The sequence below is a fragment of the Genypterus blacodes genome, unplaced genomic scaffold, assembly GCF_046128005.1.
Source record: "Genypterus blacodes isolate CSIRO-AG114 ecotype Tasmania unplaced genomic scaffold, CSIRO-AGI_Gbla_v1 ptg000037l_1, whole genome shotgun sequence".
NCBI classification, from domain to species: domain Eukaryota; kingdom Metazoa; phylum Chordata; class Actinopteri; order Ophidiiformes; family Ophidiidae; genus Genypterus; species Genypterus blacodes.
Window position 1 is genome coordinate 3,091,264 of NW_027466850.1, and position 13,191 is coordinate 3,104,454.

The 13,191-nt window shown below is 45.4% G+C and overlaps 1 protein-coding gene across 1 annotated transcript in view; it reads right to left on the bottom strand.

The window, feature by feature from the left end:
• magi3b (membrane associated guanylate kinase, WW and PDZ domain containing 3b) overlaps window positions 1-13,191 on the bottom strand; it is a 99,893-nt gene that overhangs the window by 34,855 nt on the left and 51,847 nt on the right. The window contains exon 2 of the mRNA XM_076147313.1: window positions 165-281. Coding sequence (XP_076003428.1) covers window positions 165-281 — 117 coding nt within the window. The remainder of the gene's footprint in view (window positions 1-164; window positions 282-13,191) is intronic.

Genomic DNA, 13,191 nt, shown 5'->3' on the forward strand with positions numbered 1-13,191 from the left:
TGAGTGGGATGTGTATATAAGGGTTTGTGCGTGTGGTGTGTACAGTATATATTATGATGTACATTAATGGTATCAAGGCATCTGGATTTCTGGGTTACACCTCCTGAAAATTGGCTGGCGCTGATGAATTTCCAGATGAGCTTGCACGTGGTGTGTGGACTCACAGGGGATGGTGCGCAGGTAGAGGTTGTCCCGTATGATCTGCTGGAGCTTGTGGTCCAGCGAGCCCTTCTGAAACTGCAGGCTGAGGTAGTGGCGCAGGTCCGTGTTCAATACTTTCCCTGCAACAACAACAACAGAGGCAAAGCAGGCAGGGTCAATAAAAGACACTGTGGTGCTGTGAGCGAAGGGTTAAGATCCAAAAGGAAAATCCATTCAAGTGAAATGCGGTCTTACACAGTGATCGATACAACAGCACTGATCCAACTGGGGTTTTATTTTCAAGTGTGTCCACATTAGCAATATTGAGTCATTTTCCCTTTTTCTATAATCACAATAGAGAATAGAGAATATCCTTAATTTAAACAGCATAAACACAAGTACAAGCAATGATAGGTCAAGACAGAGAATCACAAACAGGGTCAGGAAAGACTCGCACAACAAAGGTCGGCCGTTTGGCATTTTCCTCTGCTGGAGTGCAAAGTGCATGCAAAGGTCAGTTATCAAACGCTTCCATCTGAAATGCGCGTGAACTTTACCGCTCATATTATAGGACACTGAGTGACCGAGAGTCCCTCCCCGACGGGACCATGACTCATTACTCAGCTTACAGAAGGGATGTGCAGAAGACAAATGCTGATTGTAAAGTAATAGAGCATTAAAATCACATAATCTAAGCCTGTTATACTTAATTTGAGGAAATTTGAATCAGATTGTGTTGTTTGTATGACATTTGGAAAAAAAAAAAGAGAGAGAGCTCAAGGGAAGGAAGCAAATTAAAGATGGATTATGATTTATTGTTGTTGTTTTGGTTTAACAATTTTTACCATCAAATTTTAATATTTAGTTCCTTTTTCAGAAGTGCAAATATTTTCTCTTAAAAACATGAAGAACAAACTGCATTAAAGTGAGTTCACTGTTCCTTCAGTCATTTGAGGCCTGACTCCTTCCCATCCCCCCTGCAGTGTGACAGGTGACGGCTGCCATGTTCATCCTGAGCATCTTTACTATTACAGCATCTCACAAACTTACCCCCGAGGATGTAAAAAGTGAGGAAGTAAAGCTTTTCGCTACAAAATCTAAAAGGATTTCGCCTTTGCTCTCAACTCCCAGGGGACTTGTAAAAACAAAGGGTGTTCATGCAAAGTTTGAGGCTGAGAAGACTTCATACACAAGCACAGCAACTGAAAACCGAAAGAAAATGATGAAAAGTTTGGAAAAAAGGAAGAGATTTTGGTTGTCTGCCTGCCCTCAGCGTCTGCGTGAGCCTCATCTCTTGACAGCAGAGCATGAGCTTAGGCTTTGAAGCCGCTTGACTACAGAGGAGTAATCACTCCCCTCATTCTCTCCCCTATTCTACGCCTCTTTCTCGCTCTCTTGCACGCTTCAGACCAAACTCTGCTCAGTGTGACTCCCCTCTGCACTGCTATGCCTACCAATCAACGGCAGTAGGGATGAGCTCTTGCTACCGTAGATGTAGCGTATATGTGCTAATAGAGAAGGGAGATACACTCCACTACAGAGGGATGATAGAATAATGATGAGCTCTGGGAATATTTCAGCGAGCTCTCACAACTCTCAAATCCTCTTTTCCTCCTCAACTCATGGCAGAAACAAACACAGCCCATTATGGCGACAGCAGAGCGATGCTGTTATTTTGTGTTCTTAACTTACTGGGAGTTAGGAGGTCATTGTCGACTTGTATCAAAATCCCCCTTATGCCAACAAGCCCCCGAGCCATCTGATGCCGTTTTAGGAGCCGACATCCCGGCGGGCCAACTTTTTTATGCTAAAGGTTGCCCGCCTGTGTCTCTAAAGCTACACACAGCTACACACAGCTGGTCTAACAGACAAACAGACACAGACTGGGGAGCGAGAGCCCAATCTGGCAGCTCCAACTCAAATCTGTCCTAGAATATCCTTTTTTGCTCATATTCAGCTTTCACTGGGGAGTTATTTGGGAGACAAGGCTGTTTCAACAAGCTACATGCGGTCCATCTGCTTTTTGCAGGCCAGCGCTCGCAGCAGGATTCAGCAGAGTTGGTTGGAAATTGGTAAGTAGCTTTGGCTTAAAGCTTGAACATGCAACTTTTTGGACACGAGATCAATATTGGATAAATATGATGCATTTATTCTAATCTATCTGCTCTATATCTGTCTTCATTCCCGGGGACAGTTGTGCTGAAACACCCCCAAACTGCACATCTGAAGTTGTGATGTTTAGAATGTTTTGGGGGGAGGATTTCTGGATGTGGCATCAACAACAACAGCCCATGGCAACAGCAGAAAGGAGGAAAAACTAAGCACACTGCCAGATAAGAACTTAACAAAAACACATTTCTTCACTTCGTCTACGTGTCCACTGGATGCAGATACTTAGATAAGTCATGAGCAAAGAGCCGATCTATGACCAAGTGTGAGGACAGTAGGACAACAAAATCAGTTGAGCGAGAAATCAACACAATTTCATGGGTTCTGTTGCTGAATTAAACTTGGATGACATCTGTCTGTTCTCCAGTCTTTTCTGAGGAATCTCCAAGCAGAAGTTAGTCTCATCAAATATGTATGCCAGCCTCTCCATCCATCCATCTATTCTCTATACCAGCTTGTATTACTCATCCACCCAGAGGAAACCCACGCAGACACAGGGAGGACGTGGAAACTCCACACAGAAAGTTGAAATTTTGGTCTGAACTGGATTTGAACCTTGATGCTGTGTGAGGCAACAATGTCAACCTCTCTGTCAACCTCTCTATCACACCATTCTCAACAAAACATGAAGAAACTCTCCTTCCACTAATGATGCAATGGAGTGCTAACCGTATCCGTCCTTCTGTTTCACTGGCCGGGGAGGCAAGGTAACTATGTCAAATACAATAACACCTTCTCTCCACATACAGTATGTGACATCACACACCAATCAGTAGTCGGTATAAGATGTTAGAGATTCAACAGTGAAGCCTCCAAGCCTGTGATGTGTCAACAGTGTGTGAGCCAGTAGAGCAGACATGCGTTATAACTTCAATGGGTGAGTAAGAGGGACACACACACACACACACACACACACACACACACACACACACACACACACACACACACACACACACACACACACACACACACACACACACACACACACACACACACACACACACACACACACACACACACACACACACACACACACACACACACACACACACACACACACACACACACACACAGATCTGTTCATTGCAGCATCAGTACAGTGGAGTCTTTGTGGCTTCCTGAGTCGTGTCACAGTTAGTTAGTGAGGCCTTCACATCAGAGAAGCTCCTCGTTCCTGCTCACCACACACAACAGTGTTATTGTAGCTCCATGTTCCTCTTGGAGAGGCTCAATGGAAGCTACCGTGCCGTGTCAGACTCACACTCACTTGGATACTTCTAGTGAGTGTATCCAGTCAGGAAATGGATATAACTGTGCAGTATTTCAACAATGGGAATGCATGTAAAGGATTCGGAGTTTGGTTCTCTCTATGTGGTCTCAAATGAGCCGATCTAGCGTGTAAATGCTCCAGGTTTCACAATAAGAGCTCTAAACCAGGTCGGTCTGAATACAGCCTAAAAGTTTCTTCATCTCTCTTCCTCTAACTCTTTCTTATCTCTCGCAATTCCATATCTTTCTCATTATAAATGCAGTTCCTCACATAAATGCCATGACAAAACAATGGCTCTAATTAATGTCATGTCAGCTACCAAATACCATGACAGGTATTCCCAAATGTGTTTCAAATTGGAGATGGATCCAAAAAAGCTGACTGAAGCTACCCTGGGTCCTTGTCATTCTTGTCAGAAACGCAAAGTCACCCACGGGAGCCTCTCAGCGCTGCGTTCGCCGTTCCACCCAGCAGCCACAGCACCGCACAAACCTCACCTCCATCCAAAAGTAGAAGCTGGTAAGAAAAAAAAAAAAAAAAAGCTGTGCAGGGACGGAAAGAAGCTGTGCCTGGCACCCAGCGTGAAGCAACAGACTCTTCACATCCTCACTTCGACTAACACCTCTCTCCAAAGCCTCAGAATTAGATTAACACTCCAGGGCTAAAGACGCAACTCTTACGCACACAAACACATGTCGTGCGTCTGTCTGAAGAGCTTTGTACAGCAGTTTTTTAAGTAAGCGGCGGATTGCAAATTAAAACGCGGCCAGGAAAGGAAAAAAATGCACCGTCACTCACTGGTAGAGTTTAATTAGGGATGCTCGCTTTATTCCATAAGTTAATTTGCGATGTAGCCTTGTAATTTATTTCTTGTGGTGTTCTAGTTCTCCCTTAACATGTAATCAGTAGGTAATTTACTACATCTCCCCCAAGCTCACCATGTTTCACTTAGCCGCTTTCAATTTAGGATGACAGCTTAATTATTATTGACCGAGACGTGCATTTATTGCAGTTTTACTCATCAAATTCAATATTTACTCACACAATCTCTTAACAAATTCTATTCCAATTACTGCAAGACCGCAATACATCAAACTAAGGGATCCAGGCTCTTCAACGCATCTAAAAAGCTCTTTAAAGTCCATAGTTGTGGCTGGAAAGTCTCTTTTGTCTTAAATATGTCTATTTCCAAAGACAGAAATGTGAACCAATGGATGTTATCTGCTGCCACGTTTCATTTGGAGGCTTCCTCCCCCAGGTACGTGGGCGTCCACTGGGAGGTCATTAGCTCTGTTATCTCCGCCTGTCACTTAATTAACGTTCTCTCTGAGGGAACGCGTCGCCGCTCCCTGACACATGACACTCTGCTGCCGTCCACTTGGAGAAGGGGACAGAGACAGGAAGTGAACATGTTTCGCCCAAAGACATTGTAAGAAATCACAAGCCTGCACAGGATACTGCTCCTTTTCTCACACAGATAACACACTGCACCCGCCTCTCTCTCTCTCTCTCTCTCTCTCTCTGTTTTCACATCTGATAAATACATGAGACAGACATTTGCTCTGCCAAACAAATGTGACATTCAGTTACACACACCTCCTTACTGTGTAATGAGAAGGGAAGTAGTGGTATAATCTATCAGTAACACTTTATTTAAGGTCTCACATAACTATCATGAGACTGACAAGAGCGTGACTCTCAAATCTATTCACTGTTTGACTGAGTGCATTGTCACGCCGACACTGATCTCTGTGAGCTCCTGTACAGAAGCTGCTGTTTGTGTTTGATAATGAAGCCTGGCACGTTTCACAGTGATGATCTTTATGTAGAATAGCGGGAAACTTCCATCAGAGTCACATTACTCACCTAGTAGCGTTTAATGACAACAGTCGTAAACATCTGGTGAGACATGAGCCGGTTTGAGCCAAACACACGCCGCTTAACTTCAAGTGTTAAAAGTAATCAACTGTTTTATCTATTATACATTTCATTAAAGGAAACTGCTTGTGTATAATTGATTACTTTCACTTTACCCATTACAATAATAAGCCTCAGCTAAATGGCTTTGATGTGAAAATAAACAGTTTGAAGAGCAAAAGGCGGAAATATTACACTGATGTTTTTATGTCTGTTATGAAATCTTTGCAATGGTCAAAAAGTAAAATGTAACACTTCTGCTCTCCCTTGATGCAGCATCATTGTGCGACACGAGTGAAAACAGTAAACCATGTCTTGCTTCTCCCACATTTTAGAGATTAATATAGATGTTCCTACTACATTATACTCAGCTGTTTCCTCTTTAATACCCAGAGCTTTATGTGAATAATCACAGTATAAAAGAATTCTGAGCACTAAGAGGCTTTGCCCAAAACACTCTGGAAGTGCAGTGTTTTTGTTTTCCTCTTGTTAGACTCCACACGAATGTTTCTATTTCTACATTCTCCACATTTCTCAGATTTCCCCCTGAGGTCTCTCTGTGTCTCCCTTGCTCTGCTTCCCCCTGTACTATCCTGCACACACACTCTTGTGTAGCCAAACTCATGGCCTCTCCATCCATCATGTGATGTATCACAGGTCACCAACATCCTCTTCATCAGCCCCCCCTCTTCCCCAGTAAAAAGCCGGCCTGCTGAGGCACCAGCACCTGCAGGACCCCTGCATTCTTCTCTTCTGCTGGCCTGACAGCACCTTCGTCCTACACTGCTGCTTCCTGTTGCCATATTAGGGGACAGACTTGCCTTTGGGCACTTACAGTATTAGCAGCAGCAGGACAAGCACCAACCTTTACATGATCCTGGGATCAAGGAGCATCTCACCACCTGCCGTGGCTGCACTGCTATCTGCTGAATTGTCTTTACTTACATAAGAGGCATTTGTGACATTGTTCCGGCTGAGATTTCAGGATTAAAGGAACTGGCCCCAACCGGTCTGTATGTGTGCTCCCACTCTGGCTCCTTGGCAGAGTAACAGGCTGGGGTCACACACCCAAACCTCTCTCTCTCTCTCTCCACTACACTTTATTCCACTTCATTTTAGCAGGGTGCTCCCACTGGCACAGAGGTCTGGCATAAGCTGCTTAAAAGGAAGAACTCCAAAGGGAAAACACACAGAGAGATGAATTTAAGTATCCCGAGAGACACACACAATCACACCCACCCACCCATACACATCATATTGGAGGTGTGTGTGTGTGTGTGTGTGTGTGTGTGTGTGTGTGTGTGTGTGTGTGTGTGGCTTCATATTTCTGCTACATGAGCTATGAGCTATGTGTTAACAACACAACACATCCATTATATAGCAACCATAAATATTGGTTGGGCTCAAACCTTGAACTTTAGTGTAATTCTTACATGAGAGCTATATTATTCATAATCTTTGTAAATAAATAAGAGTTGAGTAAGATTAAACACCTTTCCATCACCATTAAAGGCCACTGACAGTGTAAACACATCTGAGCCCTCCAATAATAAAGACTACAAAGCATTACAATGTGCCTCTGTATGTATGAACACTGCATGACACATTCCCAGCTCACTGAGCTCAACAGACATCTGCCTCCACATCAAAGTAACTAAGCATATGCTCCCCTCCGTCCGTCACCGCCCACGAGATGGAGTGATGACCTTCCTATAAGAAGGTGGGAGAGGGATAAGCCCGACTCAGCAAAAAGGGGAGGTGGGTGCCAGAGCCAAAAGAGAAGTGAAAGACACAGGAAGGATGAGGAAGGAGTGTTTCCCTGCAGGTGCTGAGTCACGCCATTGCTGATCTGTTGCTTTGCATACCTGAGTCTAATCTTCTCTGCTCACACTCCTCAGTGGCTCCACTGACTTCTCTCCATTTCTCATCTCTCTACTCTACTCTCTCTTTCATGAGCAGTCCATGGCCCAAGCTTCTGTTCTATCATTAATGTGGTGTGTTCAGCATGAGACTGCTGCAGAATTAACTCACACAGACACACAGACACATACACCCACCCCCACACACACACTGTTGGTTCTCATGAGAGTCCTCACTTAGCATCTGGCTCAGACGACATGTCTGCACAGCCTCATAAACACAAAACATTCAACCAAACTGTGATAACATCATCTGGCTCTTGCTTTGTATGTACCTGCATCCATCGAAGGCATCTTCACACACACACACACACACACACACACACACACACACACACACACACACACACACACACACACACACACACACACACACACACACACACACACACACACACACACACACACACACACACACACACACACACACACACACGGGGGGTGCCACCAAATTCCAAACTTGTTGACACATCTCGTCTCTGTAAAAGTGAAGTCGAGCCAAAACTCGGCCAGATGTAATCAATTATTGATAGAGGGAGAAAAACCTAAGAAAGAGAATGTCTTAGCTACTGGAATGAGGAGGAAACCGACCGACCCGCCTGAAGCAGTGTGGAACACAGGAGAGAAGACAGCATCCTGATCCCCCATCAGCACAGACATCTGCCACAGACCTAATAGTAAACTGCCTGTTTTCTCTTCAAAATCTCACACCGAGGCCCCATCAACACAAATATCTCCCAGCATGCTCTATGAACATGTTTCCGGACACTCTGAAGAGGGAAATGTGGCTCCAACACCACAACAGACTCCACCAAGGACCACTTACAAATCCTGTTGGCTCCACACTGCTGTACCAACATGGCACATTATTGCAACCGGCGAGCTCATCTGCCATTCCTGTCGAAGCTTTACGAGTTTATGATCTAAAATCGCTGAGTCATCTTTAACCCAGGAGAGCCGTCTCCTGCCGTAGTCTGCCGCTTTGCCAATAATCGTGCCAGCCGTCGGAGAATGATGAGTGAAATGTGGCCTATCACAGTCACATCGTGTACAGTGGCAGCAGATATGAGAGCAACCACAGAGTGATCGTTAATGCAGGCTAATGTAGAGCTGGGGGGGCGATGGCTGTCTCTCTGCCTCCGTGTTCCCTTCATCCTCTCCGTCAGGGCATACAAGTGACTGACAAGCCGACAGAGGAGGATTCTATTTGACTAATTCATCCACATGCATATAAGCAGGCAAAGATAAGCCTTGAAATAGAAGTGTAATTGTTGCTGTGGTGATGAGATCTGCTCGCCTTGGCGTTTGGGGACAGCAGCAGCCTTGCCAGATTGTGCAGAGGATGGAAGCCAAAGAGGAAGCAAGGAGAGTGCATCACACACTCACCACCACCCTTGGTTCCTCTGTTCTGTAGGTTGCACAGTATGCTACTAGGAGATACTTAGTGGAAGAATCAATCCCGGATGAGTTTGCATGTCATGTTGCATGCTGCATCAAGTCACCGCGGCGAACAAAAGGTGCAGCTCACTGTCTAATTCCAGTCTCCAGGCACATACTCTGCTTCCACTTTCTCTTTTGTGGAGGCTTATGTAAGAAGAAGGTCACCATTTTTGTGCTTCCTGAAATGCTGTTCCATCACGCCCCCCCCCCCCCCCCCCCCCCCACCCCCCCCCCCCCCCACCCCCCGCCCATTCATTTAAGTGGTGAGTGAGCAAAGAGCATCCTGGGGGCAACGGGGCACCTTATGAAAGTGCATTGTGCAAACAGATAAGGATGCACACATGCAGTAGAGCACCCACACACAGCAGAGCACCAACACCCCCCTCACAAACCACCCTGTTCAAAGCCATTCAACATCGCTCGCCACCGGTTTAGTGGGACGGTCTTTTGTACCATTAAAGGGCTTTCAAGCTTGAAACACTGAAGCCAACGTCACCAAGGCAGAATAGAGCTTGCAACACATTCTGATAAATACATTCAGCGGGAACATCAGAGTGAGTTTGTTATGCATGTATATAGGGATAAAGAAAACATTGCGTCGTGTCCGCTCAGTTAACTGTCACAGGGGAAATCAGCATCTCTCCCTTTGCTATATATGGTATGGTTTTTGTACAATGGTGAGTCTAGATACAATCTCGTACTCGTTCACTCTGAGGGGCCGACAACACAACCTATCTGCAATTCGGGTTGTTTTGATCATCTAACAAATGTTTCTGCATTTTCTTCTGCAAAATTGTCGCTACAGTGGCAATAACCCACTAAGTTTGTTGTTTGTCCAGACGAAGACACTTTGTAAACACTTTTTCAAGCTCTTAAGAAGTGTTGCTTTTTCCCTACGGGCCTATTTACACCGTGTACGGACATTCATCTCCTTATCTGGATAGCAAGGTCTCATGTTAATGCCAGTTAAGGAGTAAATGCTCACAGACTAGATTGTGATTAGGATGCTATCTGATCTGCCTGAGCACACATGCTATAAAGTTATTTAACACATGAAGGTTTAAACAACGTAAGAGCCCAACCAGCTGAGAGCCGAGTCACAATACAGACTGCATCCACATAACAGAGATGCATGTTGCTGCAAGGTATAAAAACAAGTCCAGTCATCAGCTGACATCTGCATCTGTGTCTACATACCAAGACCAGGACACGTTAGCACAAGATGTCAAAGTGGCCATAGAGGACCGATACATAGTTTTATGACGCAGAACATTCCAGCAATGCACTACACACGTGTTTCTAGATTGTGATGTGCCAAAGGTATCAAAGGTCAACTTCCTACATGGATTTAACCAACAGGGATTAGATCTCCAGTTAACCTTTCCAAACGATTCCTCTTTGAGTAAAAACAGTAGTAGTTCAATAAACACGAAGTAAAGAGCACAAATTCCAAAACATCAGCAGCTATAATGTCCTGCAGCTGTGTGTGTGTGTGTGTGTGTGTGTGTGTGTGTGTGTGTGTGTGTGTGTGTGTGTGTGGCTGTAGGGGCTCAGAGGTGAGAAGTTCATGATGAGCTATCTGGAGGATAATGATGGCAATTCCAATAACTGGCCTCCCTCACCGCACACCCACTCCCTCACTGTGCAGAACCTTAATCCTGGGGTCTAATCCTGCTGACCCAGATGACCCAGAGAGCAATATATAATAATACAACTCATATGAAAGGCTGGACAAAATATATCCCTTGCCTTTTATTACAGGAGATCCAGATTACATCAGGTGTGACACCAGGAGTACAATAATAAAAGTTCAACACAGCAATAAAGCATGAAGACGCTCGCTCGACAAGTTATTTTGACTTAAACTGTCATTATGTCTGTTCCATGTATATTCAATGCACTTAGTGAATAATTGTCTAGTTCCATTCTCTGCTAAAAGAAACCTTTTATGTAGATTGTGCGTGGTTATGCCGTTGTCTAGATTCTGACCTTCTGCTCGGCACTGTGGGGACTTTTGATGGAAGTGTGCCAGGTTGTTGCAGAAAGTGGGAAAGGGACAGAAAATGTTGACACAGGTGAAAACAGCATGTCCTGATTATCCTGCGGAGGTGTGTGTGTGTGTGTGTGTGTGTGTGTGTGTGTGTGTCTGCAGAGAGGGATTAACTGCTCACTCCCATCATGAGGCCTTATTGGCTGTAACTAGCGTTTACAGCTGGGGACTCTGCAGGGAAACAGTGAGACCCGGGATGTGCAGTGCTCATAATTGGCAAAAGGGCTGGAGGAGGGGAAGGGATTGTAGGATTCCGGTGCCGAGGGATAACCGAGGATGGTGGCATCCTGGAAAATAATTTAGAGGAACTAAAAACCGGCCACACAGAATAAACACAATCTACAAGTGGAATAATGCTGCTGTGAATGTAAGGAATGTATGGAATGCATGCAGATGCTATGCCAAGGCTTAATTGTATTAAAGAAAATGTGTTGAGTGTTAAAACCAATATTCTGCTTGGTGAGAATTAAGGAAATGATTTGCTAAAGACCCTGATGAGTCACATCTCTCTCCTCAACTGCCTCTGCTGCTGACTGAATGAATCAGCAAAGACGGCTCATAATATAACAAGCTAACCGAGGCAAGTACATAACAGAAAAGGAAACGGGCCACAGGTGTGCACAGGCGGCTCACCTGTGGCCAATGGGTGACTCGGGGTGTCAAGTCCCTTAAGCGTCAGCTAAGAAGCGACCTCACAGAGAAGAGAAGCATCCAGTTAACCTGTAGCATTGAGGAAGGCAAGCCTGCGCTGGTTCCTGCTCTTAAGGTCAGGGTAGCTCGTCTGTGCGAATGCTGAATCTCAATGCAAGTGACGGGCGAAACGCTCGGTGTTTCTGATGAGCAGCGCAGGAAAATCCATCATTGGCTTGGAGCGGAATGAGAGGGGAGAATGATGGAGAGGTGGAATGGGGCAAAGAATGAGCGTCTGCTGCAGAGGCTGATGGATTTCTGCCCATTGTGCTGACACTTACTGGGCAAGATGTCAGGATAGACAAAAAAAATGGAGACTAGGCTCTGACATGTCTGCGGCTTAGGGGACAGTTAGCTCAGACACTCAGGCTGTGACGAGAGAGAATGAGTCAGCACAACCTGCAGTCCAATAGAAGAAGAGGTAAGAAATGAAGAGGGCAAAGAGGAAGATGCTATTAGTAGTGACTGGGGATGGTTTCGGTCCCCATGACAACCTGGCTCAGGTGTCTGTGCCGTGACCTGTTCATAATGTTGCATGGGTTGGCTCAACGGAGAAGTGAGGGCCAGGGGAGGGACGCACCGCACGAGCTCGGACAGCTGGGACGCAGGACAGACATGCAAGAAATGTAACGTGTCCCTACAAGCTCAAACACACGGGTTTGTATACAAGCCTGTACTCGTAAACACCCACAAACACACACACACACACAAGTATGAAACCACAGATGCAAACCACAGCGTGCAAATCCATTACAGCCTCAGTCCTTCCTCTCCGTCCAGAGAGAACCCTGCAACAGACACTGATTCTACAAGACAGACGACCTCAGGTACGTGCACGGAGTTGAGAGGAGCTTGGAAAAAAGAGAGAGAGAGCGAGAGAGCTCATCTTTCCTGCAGAGAATTTATGGAACAGACTGGGTGTCCAAGCCTGAAGAGTCAAACCTGAAAGGTAGTTCAAGGGAGGAGGTCTGCTGAGTAAGGAGATCATGATGTAATGTGATGAATCCCTGCAGACGTTAAGTGTGGGGGTTAGGGACCGTCAGCAAAGTGAGCCCCAGCAGGGGGGCTTAATACACACACACACACACACACACAGGGAAAATACACTCACATGGTGCACACACACACTCACAAACAGTCCCGAGTGCAGATTTGAAACACACACAGATCCACCGAAAGGTTTTGAGAGGAACTTTCCAGCGACACTGATGCAGATTTACATTTACACAACAAAAGCGCATTGCAAAACTGATTTTATCCATAATTACAGACTACTTAATAACTAGAAACCACCTGTTACTGGAGTCTGTAGGACCTTACATTCTGTTCTAACGTCGTCTTCAGGCACATTCTGCTGCTCGAGTACAAATGCAGAAACACACACACACACACACATACAAACCACAGACCTTTTCAATAATCACACCCAGACAAGTGCTTGACACCCTGGGTGATCATAGCTCTAATCCCCATACTCATGTGGGGCAAAGCTAGCAATTGTTGCTGCGGAGTAATTGCTCTGCATAGTAATTATCCCCCATAAACACTGCAGCTACATGCTCCCCTCAAGAGCCTTCTGTGATGATTTCCTTTGA